Source organism: Lepisosteus platostomus, chromosome 23 (genome assembly GCF_059453375.1).
Source record: "Lepisosteus platostomus isolate fLepPlt1 chromosome 23, fLepPlt1.hap1, whole genome shotgun sequence".
Classification (NCBI taxonomy): domain Eukaryota; kingdom Metazoa; phylum Chordata; class Actinopteri; order Semionotiformes; family Lepisosteidae; genus Lepisosteus; species Lepisosteus platostomus.
This window is the reverse complement of record NC_142633.1, coordinates 16,186,801-16,200,805: the sequence shown is the minus strand read 5'-3', so window position 1 is coordinate 16,200,805 and position 14,005 is coordinate 16,186,801. Positions and strand designations below refer to the sequence as shown.

Sequence of the window (14,005 nt, the reverse complement as noted above, 5' to 3'; positions counted from 1 at the left end):
ATTAGGCAATTAAAACCACCTCAAATGCAAATTTAGACCCCCATATGCTTTTCAACAGTAGCCCTCCTGTAGCCTGTGTGCAGTTCTTGTTATTTTTTCTTGAGGGAATTTGTGCAGTAACACACCGCTTTAAAAGCAGATACATGATCAATGAAAATTATTTATAAACATTATCTACAGTACTCTTCGTATTTCCAAAACTTGACTTAAAGGCTATTTCCATTCAATTTTTGCTCAATAAGATTCAAAACAATTTTCCAAATTCATTTACTCTTGAGTCCGTATACCATGCCATTAATTAAACTTCTGCTACGTCGTAACAAGGGCCACTAATATGATCATGTTTAAAACATGACACTATAGCATGCAGTTCGATAACCTGGAATATGTCTTTTTTTGATTAGAGAAAAAATAACACTCTGTTTAAACCAGTAATAAGCGAGTACAAATGCAACAAGAATATAATAATGATAATGCAACCTTAACACCCATTAACAAGATTCTACTATGAACAGCACCATAAAATATTTTATGACTAAATAGTCAAGGCACTGGTTTAATATCTCATCCAAAGGCCAGTTCCTCCTATATCACAATGTAAGAGAACACAACCTTCACAAACTCTAAGACTCCTGTACTGTAAAGAACCTATTGTTTTCAATGCGAAAAGGGGTTAGAAACAGATACCATGAACTAACTTAACCTAAATATGTGCTCAGAGTTTTTGAGAGAACACTAAATCACTTCTTGGACCATTACAATACAAACGAGACTTCCTGACTTAATGTCCGTTGTTTTAGAAAACAGCTGATGCATCAGGTACACCTAACAATCATCTACTGCCTCAGTCAATATCACACAACATAACTCACTCCGGAACTTTACCCTGTGCTTTTAGCTTCAGGATTTTGCAGTGGGCTGTGATTCTAAAGTCTACCAAAAGCCATGTCATTGCTAAAAAATGCATTTAATAGTAAGTAGCAATTTAAGCAGAAATGTTTTTACTAAAGGGGACTTACAGGGGCTCAATGGTAAACTGTGGTTCAAACAATGCAGCTGCAGAAAGACCTCCTCTGCTTTTATATCTGTTTACCATGAGCACAAAGAGACCAAAACCCACGCAGGGTAACCGCCAGAGATCAGTGTCAGAAGCTTGAAGTGGGGGCCTGCTGAAGGTTCAAACAAGCATTAGAACTTAACTTCTGAAGCCCACCCGTCTCTGCTGACGCAGATGAGCAGATTCGGCTCGATTCTGACTGGAGGGCCCCAGCAGCACCTTCTTCAGGTGATTTCTGTGATCCCAGGAGCCCAACGCAAGCAGGTATTGTGCGTTTTTGTCAGTGGAGATGTGGATAAGGGCTACATTCCACAAGGTGACACTGGCTCTATGAGAAACTTTACAGTGCTTATCTTACAGTGCACTGCACCGTTTCCCAGAGACATGAGCCACATCCAATTAGAACTCTTCCCCTGTGCTCTGCTTTCAAGTTCGTTTCATCTTTCACTAAAGAGCACACATGCAAAAAAAAAATTTCACACAACAACTCACAAAACAGATTTCATCTAGGCGGCATGCCTTCCTTTCATGAAAATTTGTTTTTTTTAAAAAACAACTTTTACAGAGCTCCGCAAGGCACAGCCAATTGCAATGTTAGTACCCCGTGTAAAAAACAGTAAGAAGAACAGGAAATGCATCCAAAAGCAGCTGGAAAAAATAAGAAAATGCTAGCTCAGTGACTGCTGACTTACGTGTATTGACACATACAGACATGGCACTTTAGCTGAGCGCATCTTAAATCAAACGCTGCAAGCTTCCACATATTGAAACTGACAGAAAACATATTTTCTTTTTTTTGTTCGTCGCCTCATCTTATGATTTACTGCTGCAAATTAACACAGGACAGAAGAATCAGAGGAATCCTTTCTAGTGCACCAGCCCAGTGCAGATGTGCTCTGCAACCAGATGTGCTCTGGATTGAGGGAGCTGCTCTTCGAAACCGAGCTGGTTAAAAGAACGGCCCGGGAGCTCTGCACTGCAGCTCGCTCGAGCTGCTGCTCTGCACGCCTCACTATGAGGGCTGAAAGCAAAGCGACTGGAAATTACTGCACCACAGAAGCCACTGCCTGCCATTTTCCAAGAGGTACTGTTTGGGCACAGTTTATCCCTTCTCCTGCATGTGTCAGTATCAACAAGAACCTGTCGTTTTAGCAGTATGGTGCAGAAAGCTCATTTTAAAAACACAATGCAAGAGAATCTGTGTGCGCACAATTACTAGAACTAGCTTGTTCAATTTTTCATTCTATTCCTCCGCTGTGATTCCAGGCAGGGAGTGAACATCTCGCCTCCAAGGGCTACACAGATATGTGCACTATCATACAGGACTGGGTGCTTTGCTGCCCTCTTTGTGGCGATGAAATGAATGTTAGCTAATAAAAGAGGAAAAAAAAACTTTGATGAGATCAGATGTTCCTCTGGAAAACAGAAGCACAGCTACACAATGCCCATAGGGCTGTAACATGCACTCAGAGTTTGATCATTTATAACCGTGTTTTGCATTACACTCCATCTGTAGTTCCCTTCCCTGTAGAGCTGCAAGGTTATATATAGTCAAGGAACCTTTAACCCCTCTGTAAAACAGACTAATATTCTCTCATATACTCAGGTTAATTAACACAAACAGCCTTTTCCAGAAGCAAGTTCCATCAAACGGCAATTTGGTGATTGAACACATTTTCCTATTTTATAGAACTTCAATTCACTTAATTGCCAGATAAAATCGGGATTTAAAATAATGTAAAATAGAGTAGCTTGCTATTTTTTTTTTGCCTGGACAGCACTTTCCATAATTGGTCCTATTCTTTGAAGGCTGACGATGAGAAGAGAACTGCGCCTCCCAGATCTCTCTGTAATTTCATCTCATTGCACTCCAGTAATGGCAGATCCTTTCAAAACCGCCCTGCAGCTCCTGGGACCTTTGCTCTGACAGATATCTGCAGCGGGAATATCTATAGCGACAAGCAAAGTGGTTATTAATGGCTTTCTTGCATAGGAAAACTGACCCAGATGCAGGTAAAAGCCCCTCCAGAGTGACAGCTCTGTGCTTTTCAGTGGTGGTGTGAGATGTAATTTCTTGGCAGTGAGTAAGTGTCTTTGGGAGCTCATGTGAATTCCTGTAGCCTTGGAATGGGGAATTTTTATTTTAAGTCTGCGGTGCCAGCATCTATTTTAATCAAGCAAACAAATCCAGCGAGGAACAGCAGATCATTAGCAAATCTCAGAGCCTTCCTCGGTCTTGGGTTAAGATTTGAGAGAAAACTGATCACTGCAATTAGTCTTAGAGAGGAGTGCTCACTGTTTGAAGAAATTATTTCTGCAACAAATCGGTGTTTTCAAATGTAAAATCACACCTTCAGTACATGGACATCAACATAAATGCAAAATGAAAGTGATTTTTAACGCATGTAGGTTGCACTGAGTCATGAATGCCCCCTGTCTTTCAATATACTTGCTGGAGCCCAAATTCAGGTTTCTGCATCCCTGCAAATTATGAACAGAAATAAATAAAAATACAATGTGCCCTTCTCTTACATGTAAGGTAAAGGCTGCTGGCATTGTTAATATTTGCAAAAATCCACGCAGAGCGACATTAACTCCACACACTGGTGATGTTCTCCCTCACTGCTACACACGCGAGAAGCTCTGGCTGTTTCAAAGTCCTTGCCTGCAGACTGCTTCCTCATCCCTAATCGCATTTCACATTAGATTATCTCCCATTGTTCTCCGTTAAACTGCGTCTTCCAGCTCTGCCCTTCTCTTGTTTCGGGGTGGAACGAGCCTGTGAAGCGTGTTGTTCAGGCCGCGCTGTGCTGTAATGAGACTGTGCACTCGAGAACACATTTTCTGCTCCTAAACAGCCATGACGAAATGGCTTGAACTGAAAAAGGAAGAGAAAACATTATATGTGGTGGTGGTGGGGGGGGGGACGTCTACACTTGCCAACTCTGTTACAAAGAGTAATTCTTCTTCCCTAGTCAAGCAAATTCTTGTTCATGGGGAGCTTAATGATCGGGACAGTCCCACTGCAATCCTGTTTTAATCCACCTTTCCCACTGTTTTTTCTAAGCAATTAATGACAAACCCTGAAATATGAAGTACCTCCCCAAAAATCTACATTCCTGTACATGAAGGGAGGGGGAAAAGGATGTTATGTCACAAAAAGCCCATGATTCGCAGCTTTAATGCCATGTAGCAAGAGCTGAAAATATGCCGCGCTTAATGACTCGGATAAGGATAGAATATTCCAATTCTTCTGCGTTAAAACTCGGTTGGAAGCCGGTGGTGATGCAGAGAATGTTTTTCCCTTGCATGAACCTTTGCAGCTTAAGAAGCCGCAGAGAGGATGGCAGGAAGAGATGGGCCTGTGGATTATTTCCCAAAGCTGGCTTTTAACAGGAGAGCAGGGCGAAGGAGAGGGGCAGGCCTGCCTGGCCCAACACCAGCAAGTGGACCGTGTGGACATGGCTCTAAATTCAAAACCTAAATGTTGAGGACGATTAGAATAAATCTGGAAGGCAACTGATAAGCTCTCTCAAATCAAAGGAACTAATCCAAGCAATTTGCTTCTTGGACAGACTAATGGTGGAGCAGCATAACAATTGGGCTTCAGCCAGTCTCATTTTTGCAAACACATTGCCCCCTAGTGGCCAACACAAAGAACAGCCTTAAGAAAAACGTGCAGGTGGTAGGACTGTAGCATAGCTTTATTAAAAAACAAAAACTTTATTTTACTAAAATTGCCAAATTGCTATATTTTTTACTAAAATATGAATTCGCACTGCCTTGAGATTCTGTCTTTGTGCATACAAATAAGCTTTTACTATTGGTGGACAAATTACAAGTTCTATATTCACATTCCAGGCATAAGAGATGTTTTCCCAAAATATTTCTCCTCTAGTGTCCACTATTGTTGTTTATATTCTTCAACAGGACAGCCAACCAAAACTTTATTATTGTTGCATTTAACTTCAAACCACAGTCAACAACCATCAAAATGCTTTAATGAAAAATTTGTACCAGCCTAACTGAAGCGCAGAATTATTGCTCCATTATTTCACTGTGAGGGGTCAAATTCACCATTTCACTGTCATTTTTTCCCCCAAAAGTAAATACCCACTTTAGAAGATAAAATTAAAGAAGAAGCTATTTAAAATCTGATCCTGTCCCTTTTCAAAGTAGTCACATCATCCCGTGAATTACACAAGCACTCTGCAGATAAGGTATTAAAGATACGGTAAAACACAAAATACCAGGCACAAAACGGAGCACGCACAAACATCCGGAAGCTTGGCCATGAGGCATCACACAAGCCTGAGGGCTAAAATATATGCAGTCGGCTAAATATTGACAAAACAGGCTGAGAGTTTTGGATTTATTAAAGGGGTTTTGATCTGGAAAATAGAAACGTGAATCAGTCTCGTGTTTAACTTCGCAAGAACATCAGATAAAAGGAAGACAGTGCATCATGACCTCCTGTCTCAGTATCACAATAATGCACTGCAGCACGAGAGGGCTGAGTACTGACAGCACAGCCTGCCGCACGGACTCGAACCCACAACCTTCCAGCTGGGAGTCCGCAAGCCCCAAGCTCTACTTCACGCCGCCCTCCCGCGGGGCTTGAGAGAAAGCAAGCAGCACCTCCCTGAGCGAAGCAGCCGAGAGACCAGGACGACACGGAGAGTCAAGACTCGCAGGTGCACAGAAAAAAATGACAGAAGGAGACCAGAGCAGCTCCTGCACGACCTGTCAATTTCATTTTTCCTGGAGCGTGCAAAAAAAAAAAAGAATGTGATCACACATGCCTTTAATCATGCAGCAGTTAAGAACCTGGCTTTACATGAAAGCGGAGAGAAAGAAGCCCCAGCTTTGCACGGCTTCACAGACTAGAGGAGCCTGGAGGTTTGGGGTTCTGGCCCTGAGACGCTCTGCTGGAGGAATTTCAAAGCTAACAGGCCAACAGACAAGTGGCAACACACAAGTGTTGATCACACCTGACCACATATTAACAAGCACGTTCCGTGTCACGCCTTTTGGGCTGGAAATGCCACATAAGCCAATAAGCACAGCTCATGTAAAAGTACGCTCGAGCAGTGATGTGGAAGTGTGCACCGGCTGCAGAGAATCCATTAAAAGTGAGTTCTATGATGGGGAAAACAAAAGAGAAAAAAGGTGTTTAAAATGAAGCAAATGACCATCACAAACCCAAACAAGAAGAAAAGAGTTAATTCTGCCTTCAATTTCACGTGTTAGTGGAATAACCAAGGTCATCCTGACGAGGAAAAGGTGCAGAACTGAGAAATCGCTAGATATACAGATAAGTCCAAGGGAGAAAAAATAACAGATCAGGCGAAGAATATTAATGCGCACAAGCTCTCCTGATTAATACCCTCGAGGGTTGCATCGACACATATCAATCCATCTTTCATATGTCTGGAACCTCAATTACTCAATTTCCTATCCTCCTTGCAACCTCGCAATGCTCAAGGCAGACTAAAGACCCGATGCTTCCAGCTTTCAGTGCACAACCTGCAGGAACAGCAGCTTCTATGCTAGGGCCACCACTGACGCCAGTGGTAAAATATTCTGCAGCATCACATGCTTTTCAATGTCACTCTTACCCACTTTTTATGCAGAGGTTAACAAAGAAGTTGCCTTTGTGTGCGAATGGAGACAGTGGGGCTTAAACACAACCTAAAAATAGACACGACGGACGATTTCTCCTGTGTGACAATGCATGCCAGCATGCTGCGTTAGATTGATAAACTGCAGGTAAGCATTTTCTCACAAAACCAGTACGCACGGCTCAGTTACGGCATGCAGCAATGGCAGGTATCAAAACACCGGCGCACGTTTAGGTGCAGATGAAATATTCACAGTATAAACATGGCATCCCTCAAAGAGGACTGAGTGAAGACCTGGTTTTCTGAGTGAATCGTCACAGTCCAGAGGCTCCTTTTCCAAGCACAGGCAAGACAGCCTTCCTGCTGCCAGACCATCTCACTGGATCTGCTTGCACTGGGTCTCCTGCTCAGCACACAGACTTCAAACACCGAGGCTCCAGATCGCTGTTCTGCCAAACATTCTCGGGGGTGTGGCGCTAAGCAGAGGGAGGGAGGCTGCTAATTAACAGAGCCTTTAGTCTGCTGGTAGGGATCACTTTCGCATTCTCGACAGCACTGCCAGCTCCTCATCTTCAGCTCTCTGCTATGCCAATACTTAATTTTTGTGCGAGCTGTAAAAATATTCAATCAGAACATGCTTTAGCAGAATAGGCATTTCCAATCTTTGGTGAATATCGATGAATTTTGGGAACAGATATATCGACTCGGTCTGGTAACAGTTCTGGTGCCGTTCTGGTCAGAAGGCACAGTAATTAGAAATGTTATTTTTTGAAAATATTGGTATTACTTCACATGTAGTCTGTTGGGAACGTGAGTGAGATGGAGCAACACCGTGCCTTAGATCTTTTGATCCCCAGTTCCAGAAACCAGGGCTGACTGGTCCGCAGCTGGGCAGGCTCATTCCCTGCTGTCCGGCAGGGCCAGCCGGCGAGAGATGAAGACAGCCTGAGCGATCCCCCGAAAGGAGCTGGGGCGCTCGGCTAGGCCCCTCCCCTCGGTGAAAAAAAACAGAGCACAAGCCCGAGCCCCCCCCCACCCACAGATGCCACTTGCGCACAGCCGGTCTCGCTCGCAGTGTTTAACAGTCATCTCTGCCGGGGCGCTCCGGACCAGCTCGGGCTGGCACGTGGACAGCAGCTCGCGGGCAGAGCAGGCGCCGGGCAGGAGGGAGTGGCGGCACGCGGGCCGAGTCCCGGCGTGGCCTGCCCCGGGCGCAGGCGCACCTACCCTGGTCGATGGGGTGCTGCGGCAGCTGACTCATCTGGCTGTGAACCACGCCGGCGTAATTCCGCAGGAAGGCTTCCTCGCTGGGCGTCAGCTGGAGCAAGGGGAACAGAACACAAGAGCGACAGGCTGAAGGAACCGCTCCTCTGTCGCCTGGGGCCGAGGGGGCCACGGGGGAGCCTCAGAGGCGTCTGCGGAGCCACCCCAGTGGAGTTCCCCACAATACAGCGAAATACAGAGCAGGGGACACAAGTGCAATTAAACAGAGAACAGGAGGCACGCCTTTACCCAAAGAGGAGCGGGAGTGGGGAACAAGCTACCCAGCTATGCGTTTGAAGCCGATACTCCGGCTTCGTTCAGGAAACAGCTGGGTGAGTCCCGGGAATTAGTAAACTATTAAGTACCGAACCAGCCAGATGGGCTGAATGGCCTTTTCTTATTTTTACCCTCCTATGTTCTTGCGCATCAAACTGCTCTCTTGAGCCTGTTCTAGAGACGGCGAGAGAAACGGCTCAAGGCCCACTGCTGTGCCCAGTTGTACGCATGTTTCCTACAAGCAGGTCTGACAGTGGGTACGCATCCTGCAGCTCATAGCAGTCGCTGGCCTGCAGGAAGCATGCGGAAGTGTGAACAGGGGGAGGTAACTTGCAGTCAACAGTTAGAAAACTCAGAGCACAGATGCGCAGCTTTTGCTAATCCTCGTTTTTCACAATTCCGGAAACTCCCTTTTTTTCTTAACCACGGGTTAGTGTTCCAGTGGGATTTAGCCCCTTTCGAGACTCGACCCTGCCTATCACCCGGAACCAGTCACGCAGTCGGAAAACACATACGTTTGATCCCATCTTCTTCAGCATGAGCAGGACGCGCACCTTCTGCTGGATATACATCTCCTCGTGAGACTTCCCTGGGGCCTCCTCTCGGTTCATCCCCCCTGCTCCCGTTGCCCTGGGAAAAACAACGACGATGACATCGGATCACTCCCATACTTCGAACAAAACAACAACATTATGCTACGGACAGAAAGCAGAATTTCCGTTGTGGTGCAGAAATCAGACTAATTAGAAATTCAGATTCTTTTATTTCACTTTTATATGCTCTTTTTCATGTGCAGTACACATTCATTTAGTACAACAATTTGTTACGGCTTATTTTCCTCCCACAGTTCACAGACATGGCGGTAGGCTAACTGGCATTTAAGATGAAGGCCAATTCTCCAAACATGACTGAGGCGCGCTCTCGAACCTAGCTGATCCCGAACAACTGTGAACAGTTCTGTTTGTCTGTGCTGCAGGTTTTGCTCCAGTAAAATCAGATCTGTGTTCCGAGTAGCATGTGTGTGCTGAGTGAGCTCCTAAGCAAGCAGAGCCTTCCTAATTCAAGATGTGCAGCTGAGGCCTCTCCTAAGCAATATTTAATACTTGATGTTACAGTATTAGTCTCCAGGCATGTTCAAGCTGAGAACAAAACAGGTCAACTAGCCAGCTCCTTTGCCCAGCAGGAACAATGCTGCAGACTGACCCTTTCACAGTGGAAACCGCATTCGGAGATGTCTATGCAAGACTTCGCTAAGCTCCCTGTCTCCTGGTAATAACCTATTTTCCACCCCATTTGGACTGAACCGTAATTCTTGATCACAGGGACCCCAGAATATTTCCTTCCGCAATGCAGATGAAGGTAAAAGATGCCATTCTGTAATGGCAGGCAATAAATTACACAGCCACTCGTGTCGTAACGAATGACAGGCTCTCTCCTCTGAGCAGAACTGGGCCGCTCTGGGCTCTGCACAGCATCGCCCGTCACCCAGGCTCTCAGCCCGGTGTTATACCATCCACCTAAAGCGTGATGTTTCAAAGACTCCCGAATATTCCTTGTAGATCCTGTGTTCTTGAATTCGGAGAAGCCCAAGGTGCACTCACAGGTTTTGGCTGGTGTGGCAAATTTCTGCACGTTCTGATCTACACAGAGGGGGCTCTGTGCACGCTGGCAGCTCCTTTAATGCAAAGTAATGTTTAATTTAGTAGCAGGCACACACGCGTGCCTCGAAGGTGCGGGAACTGAGGCTGGTGGTGGCCCAGGGAAGGCAGCTCAAACGCGGAGATGACAGCAATTTAAGACACAGCAGGTTCCCCGTGAACTCCAGTTTACTCGCTCCGTGTCTTCCTTGTAACAGGCAAACGCAGATACAGGGGAATCTGCCGCCTGCCAGGAGCAGAGAAGGATGGGAGTCGGGAAAGAAATTCTGTCTTGTTTAGGCTTCGCAGCGCAGAGGGGGAGGGGGCTGAGCTCTGAACATCAGCCTCTCAGCAATGAAATCACCGGGACCTTTTTCCGAACCGACCACCAACAGCCCCTTTGAGGGAACAGCGAAGTCCCCCACGCTGTAACGTAAAGTGGTAACCCCCACGTTTTAAGGGGAGGTCCCTGCCCAGTGTCGGGTTTTCTTCCTTCTTTTCTTGTGGCCACAGAGCTGAACCGCGTACAGCGGACTGGGAAAGGAACGAGAAGGCGGAAAGGAGCCCTGGGCCCCTCCTGCCAGGCAGTCTCCGCTGACGCGTGTGTGCGTTTGGGGGACAGTGGGGTGGAGGAGGACTGTTGGGGTGGTGCACGGAAGGGTTTGTGTGTGGGGAGGCGCCACCTAAGAGCACTAGAGGCACGCTGCACCTTTAAAGACATCAAACAGGAGAGCTCGTCTCCATCGGGCCTGTGGTCTGGAATCTCTCTCCCGCGCCGCTCGTCTGCTTTCTGCGGACCGCGCAGGCAGCCGACGCGGTGATCAAATTTTAATGACCACTCTCACACACTGGGACTAGCGCCACCACGCAGAAACGTCTGTCACTCTTTCATCTGAAGGCAGCGGCCGTCTCATTTTCCTCTTCTTCCGCGCAAGTGCGAAAACTGCTTCTCTGCGTCTTCTGGTTCAAAGGCAATCAAAACAATTAAGAGCCTGCACATTTCAGTCCAAATGAAAAGCCTGTAGACAGGCTGAAAGATACTTGCTAAAACTGTATTTTTTAAAGCCCTTGCCTCAGTTGTGTCTGTGTGCTGGGTAACATCAGGGATGTTTATTTATTTTTTTGCACGGTGCTTGAGCACGTCTCGAAACGTCCTGTTTAGAGCCTAGATCATTTTTAATCCTTAATGAGTTTGGGAGTGCTAGGAATTTATACTGCACAGTGCATTTCTGACACCATTCACAGGCTGTTCAGATAAACCAGATGTTGCACATTGCACAAAAAAACAGAACATTTGGAGGATTATACAGAATTGTGTTTTCGTACAATTCCAACATTAAATCCCAACGCTCTGGTTTTTGTTTAAAACTTCCTAATGTAATCCTAAACCAATTAAACTACTCCAGCTTGCTGTTTCTGCAGGAAGAGTGTTTTGTTATCATGGCAGCAACCTGTTCCTTTATTAACACATGTCATCCTGTCCTCTGAGCTTCTATTGTAAAGTCTCATCAGGTACGCGAGACAATGCTTTTGCGGAGCCGTAGGGAAACAGAGAGGAATCTCTCTCTGAACACTGAGCTCTTTCCACTGCGGTGTGAGGAAAAACAGCTACATGGAAAATTAACACGATCCCTTTTCCAAGAGGCTGGAAACAGCGCAGGAACTCAAACCCCTTAATCGTTCTGAGGGTGCAATTTGCCAAGTCGAGGGAGCGAGAGAGAGTGGTGAAGAGATTGTAAAGCCAAGGGTGGATTTATAAGGAAAATATCAAGTGCCAACAAATGTAGAGTCCAGACCCCTTTACTTGGTATGGTGCACGCCTGAAAACTGAAGTCCAAAACTGTAGAAGGCAGATCAGCAAACACTGCTAATTTTTTTCCCCCCTCTAATTTAATGACTCATGACCTTCAGCGACCAGCAGCTGTGGAGGGGTGTACTTAATCCTCCAGAGGGTGGAAAACTTGCGGACTCCATAACCAGCGTCTATTTATAGACCCGCAGCACCACTGCCCGGGTCCCCACCTACTTTCACTTGCTGAAAGCATTACCAAAGAGGTGAGGAGGGGGGTCAGGCCTCTGTCGTTCCGCACACAATTCAGAACAAGCCCCCAGTCCGAAGCGAAAGCTTCGTGCGCGGAGGACAGCAGGCATTCGACAACTGTGCCTGCCATTTCACCCTCGTGTTACACAGCAGTGAAGCCAGTTCCAGCAGGCTACTGTTCTGTGACACATGTGCAACAACAGTCACCAGCACGACACAGAGATATTGTGTGAATACCGCACGCCCTGCTTGTGAAAGGGGTTTTACAGTGCCAGCCTGCCCAGCAGTTTCAAGACTCCATGCCTTAGAAAGCCTGAGACCAAGAACACAAATCCCACTCATCGTGGAGTTTTTCTTTTCCTGCCCAAACCGGGAGGTCACCGGAGCCACGCTCGCACGTGCAACACAAAGGTGTACAATCATGGTTAGACACTCTGTGAGACAGCTCGGGCACAAAAGGAGATAACACCGTGCCCCCAATCAAGCAGACCCACAACAAACTGAGCCCTCTTCCTTGGCAAACAGGCTGTTTATTACAAGCCTGTGGCACCGACACTCCCTGACTCACTTGATCTCTCATTCTGACGGCTGACAGAAAAAAAAAACAGAACCACGCAATCCGGTTAAATGCAGATTTCGACTAATTCAGTTTTTAAAACTTTGTATTAATCATGAAATGGTCCCTGGGGTTTGGGGGGGGGGGGGGGGCGATATCCACTTTTAGCAAAACTGCTGGCTCTTACAAACCCACCTCTCCGGACTTTGTCAGCACATCAGTTGCTTGCCAATAAGCTACTCCTGCTGTGATCAGGCCGCTGAGCTTTTTTCTTATTTCCAGTTAATAACTTCCCCCCAGTTTGGCGCTGGCCATCCCACTGAGCAGTACATCCCATAATAGAGGCTGCCATTGTTGCACAGCTGTTTCTAACTTCCTTTACACAGTGAAAGGTCAGCTGAGGAGACTATTTTGGTGTAGGCCTGGTAATGACAGCCTTTTCTGTACTTTATTGAGTAATGACAGCCTTAATCCTGCTTTCGGCACAGACAGAGCTGTGCACACAAACTGGGAACTGCACATCTTCAGCGCAGAGCCGTCTTGCAAGTGAAATCAGGTGAACTGATCCAATTTTATTTGTTTCGTTTTGTCTCCGTCTGCCTCGAGCCAATCCAGCACTTTCCTGGGCAAAGTAGCAAGCAGTAGCCCAATCTGCACGACTCCAGGTTTCAGATTCTCGGCACTCTACATTTTTTGTAACCGAAATGGGATGAGGAATCTGACATTTGGCAACAGACTTGGGCGTCAGAGAAAAAGCAATAAGGGTTTAGAAACAGCTCAACTGCCACATCAATACAGGCTTTGAGATTTCTATTTCGGCCATTACTGACAGGACATATTGTTTGCAGAAATCGCCCCCAAATGTTTACCCAGCAAACAATTCTGCTCTGTGCCCCCTGGGAATGGAGGTACAAGCCCTGCCAGTCCACCTCACGTAATTGTGAATTTGATCTTTTTATTAATTTTCTACATTAATCCATCTGACATGATGGGTCCTGCTCTTAGCTCCCCTGCAAGTCAAAAAGGCACTACATAAGCTGTCTGAGCCCCATTAATCTGGTCTTTGGCCTGGCTGATACCCTGGTTCACTAGGCTTAAACAAGCCATCCCATGCCCTTCATTTTGGATCATCTTGCTGTTTACCGAGATATAACACTATATATAGATATAACACTAATCTGCATCATTACATATATATTAGAAGTGGAGAAAACACCAGGCTTGTCTAAACATCCATCTTGCACAGCTGTCCAACTGCAAAAGGCTTGGGTTTTATTCCACCGATATAGCTTCTTTCACACATTCCTCAGGCATTCCATTTTGTTTTTCCTATGGTTGTATTAAATGCTATTAAATGTCCTAATTTCTTATTTGTGTCATAATTATAAAGAAAAACACTTCTGCCTTGTGGTGATGCACACAGCCAAGATTCCACCCACAATGCACTGCTTCTCTGGGCAGCTCTTGCCAGGCACGCTGTACAAGGTGATTGGTTAGACAGGATCACAGTTCGAAAATCAGAAAATACAGGGAAATAGAATGTGTTCAAGTCAG

General features: G+C 46.0%; 1 protein-coding gene across 1 annotated transcript in view; it reads right to left on the bottom strand.

Moving 5' to 3' along the window:
- The window catches only part of ctnnbip1 (catenin, beta interacting protein 1), a 35,166-nt gene that overhangs the window by 16,407 nt on the left and 4,754 nt on the right, over positions 1-14,005 (bottom strand). Inside the window, exons 2-3 of the mRNA XM_088617393.1 lie at positions 8,733-8,847; positions 7,906-7,996 (exon numbers count right to left, since the gene is read on the bottom strand). Coding sequence (XP_088473519.1) covers positions 7,906-7,996; positions 8,733-8,828 — 187 coding nt within the window. The 5' untranslated portion in view covers positions 8,829-8,847. The remainder of the gene's footprint in view (positions 1-7,905; positions 7,997-8,732; positions 8,848-14,005) is intronic.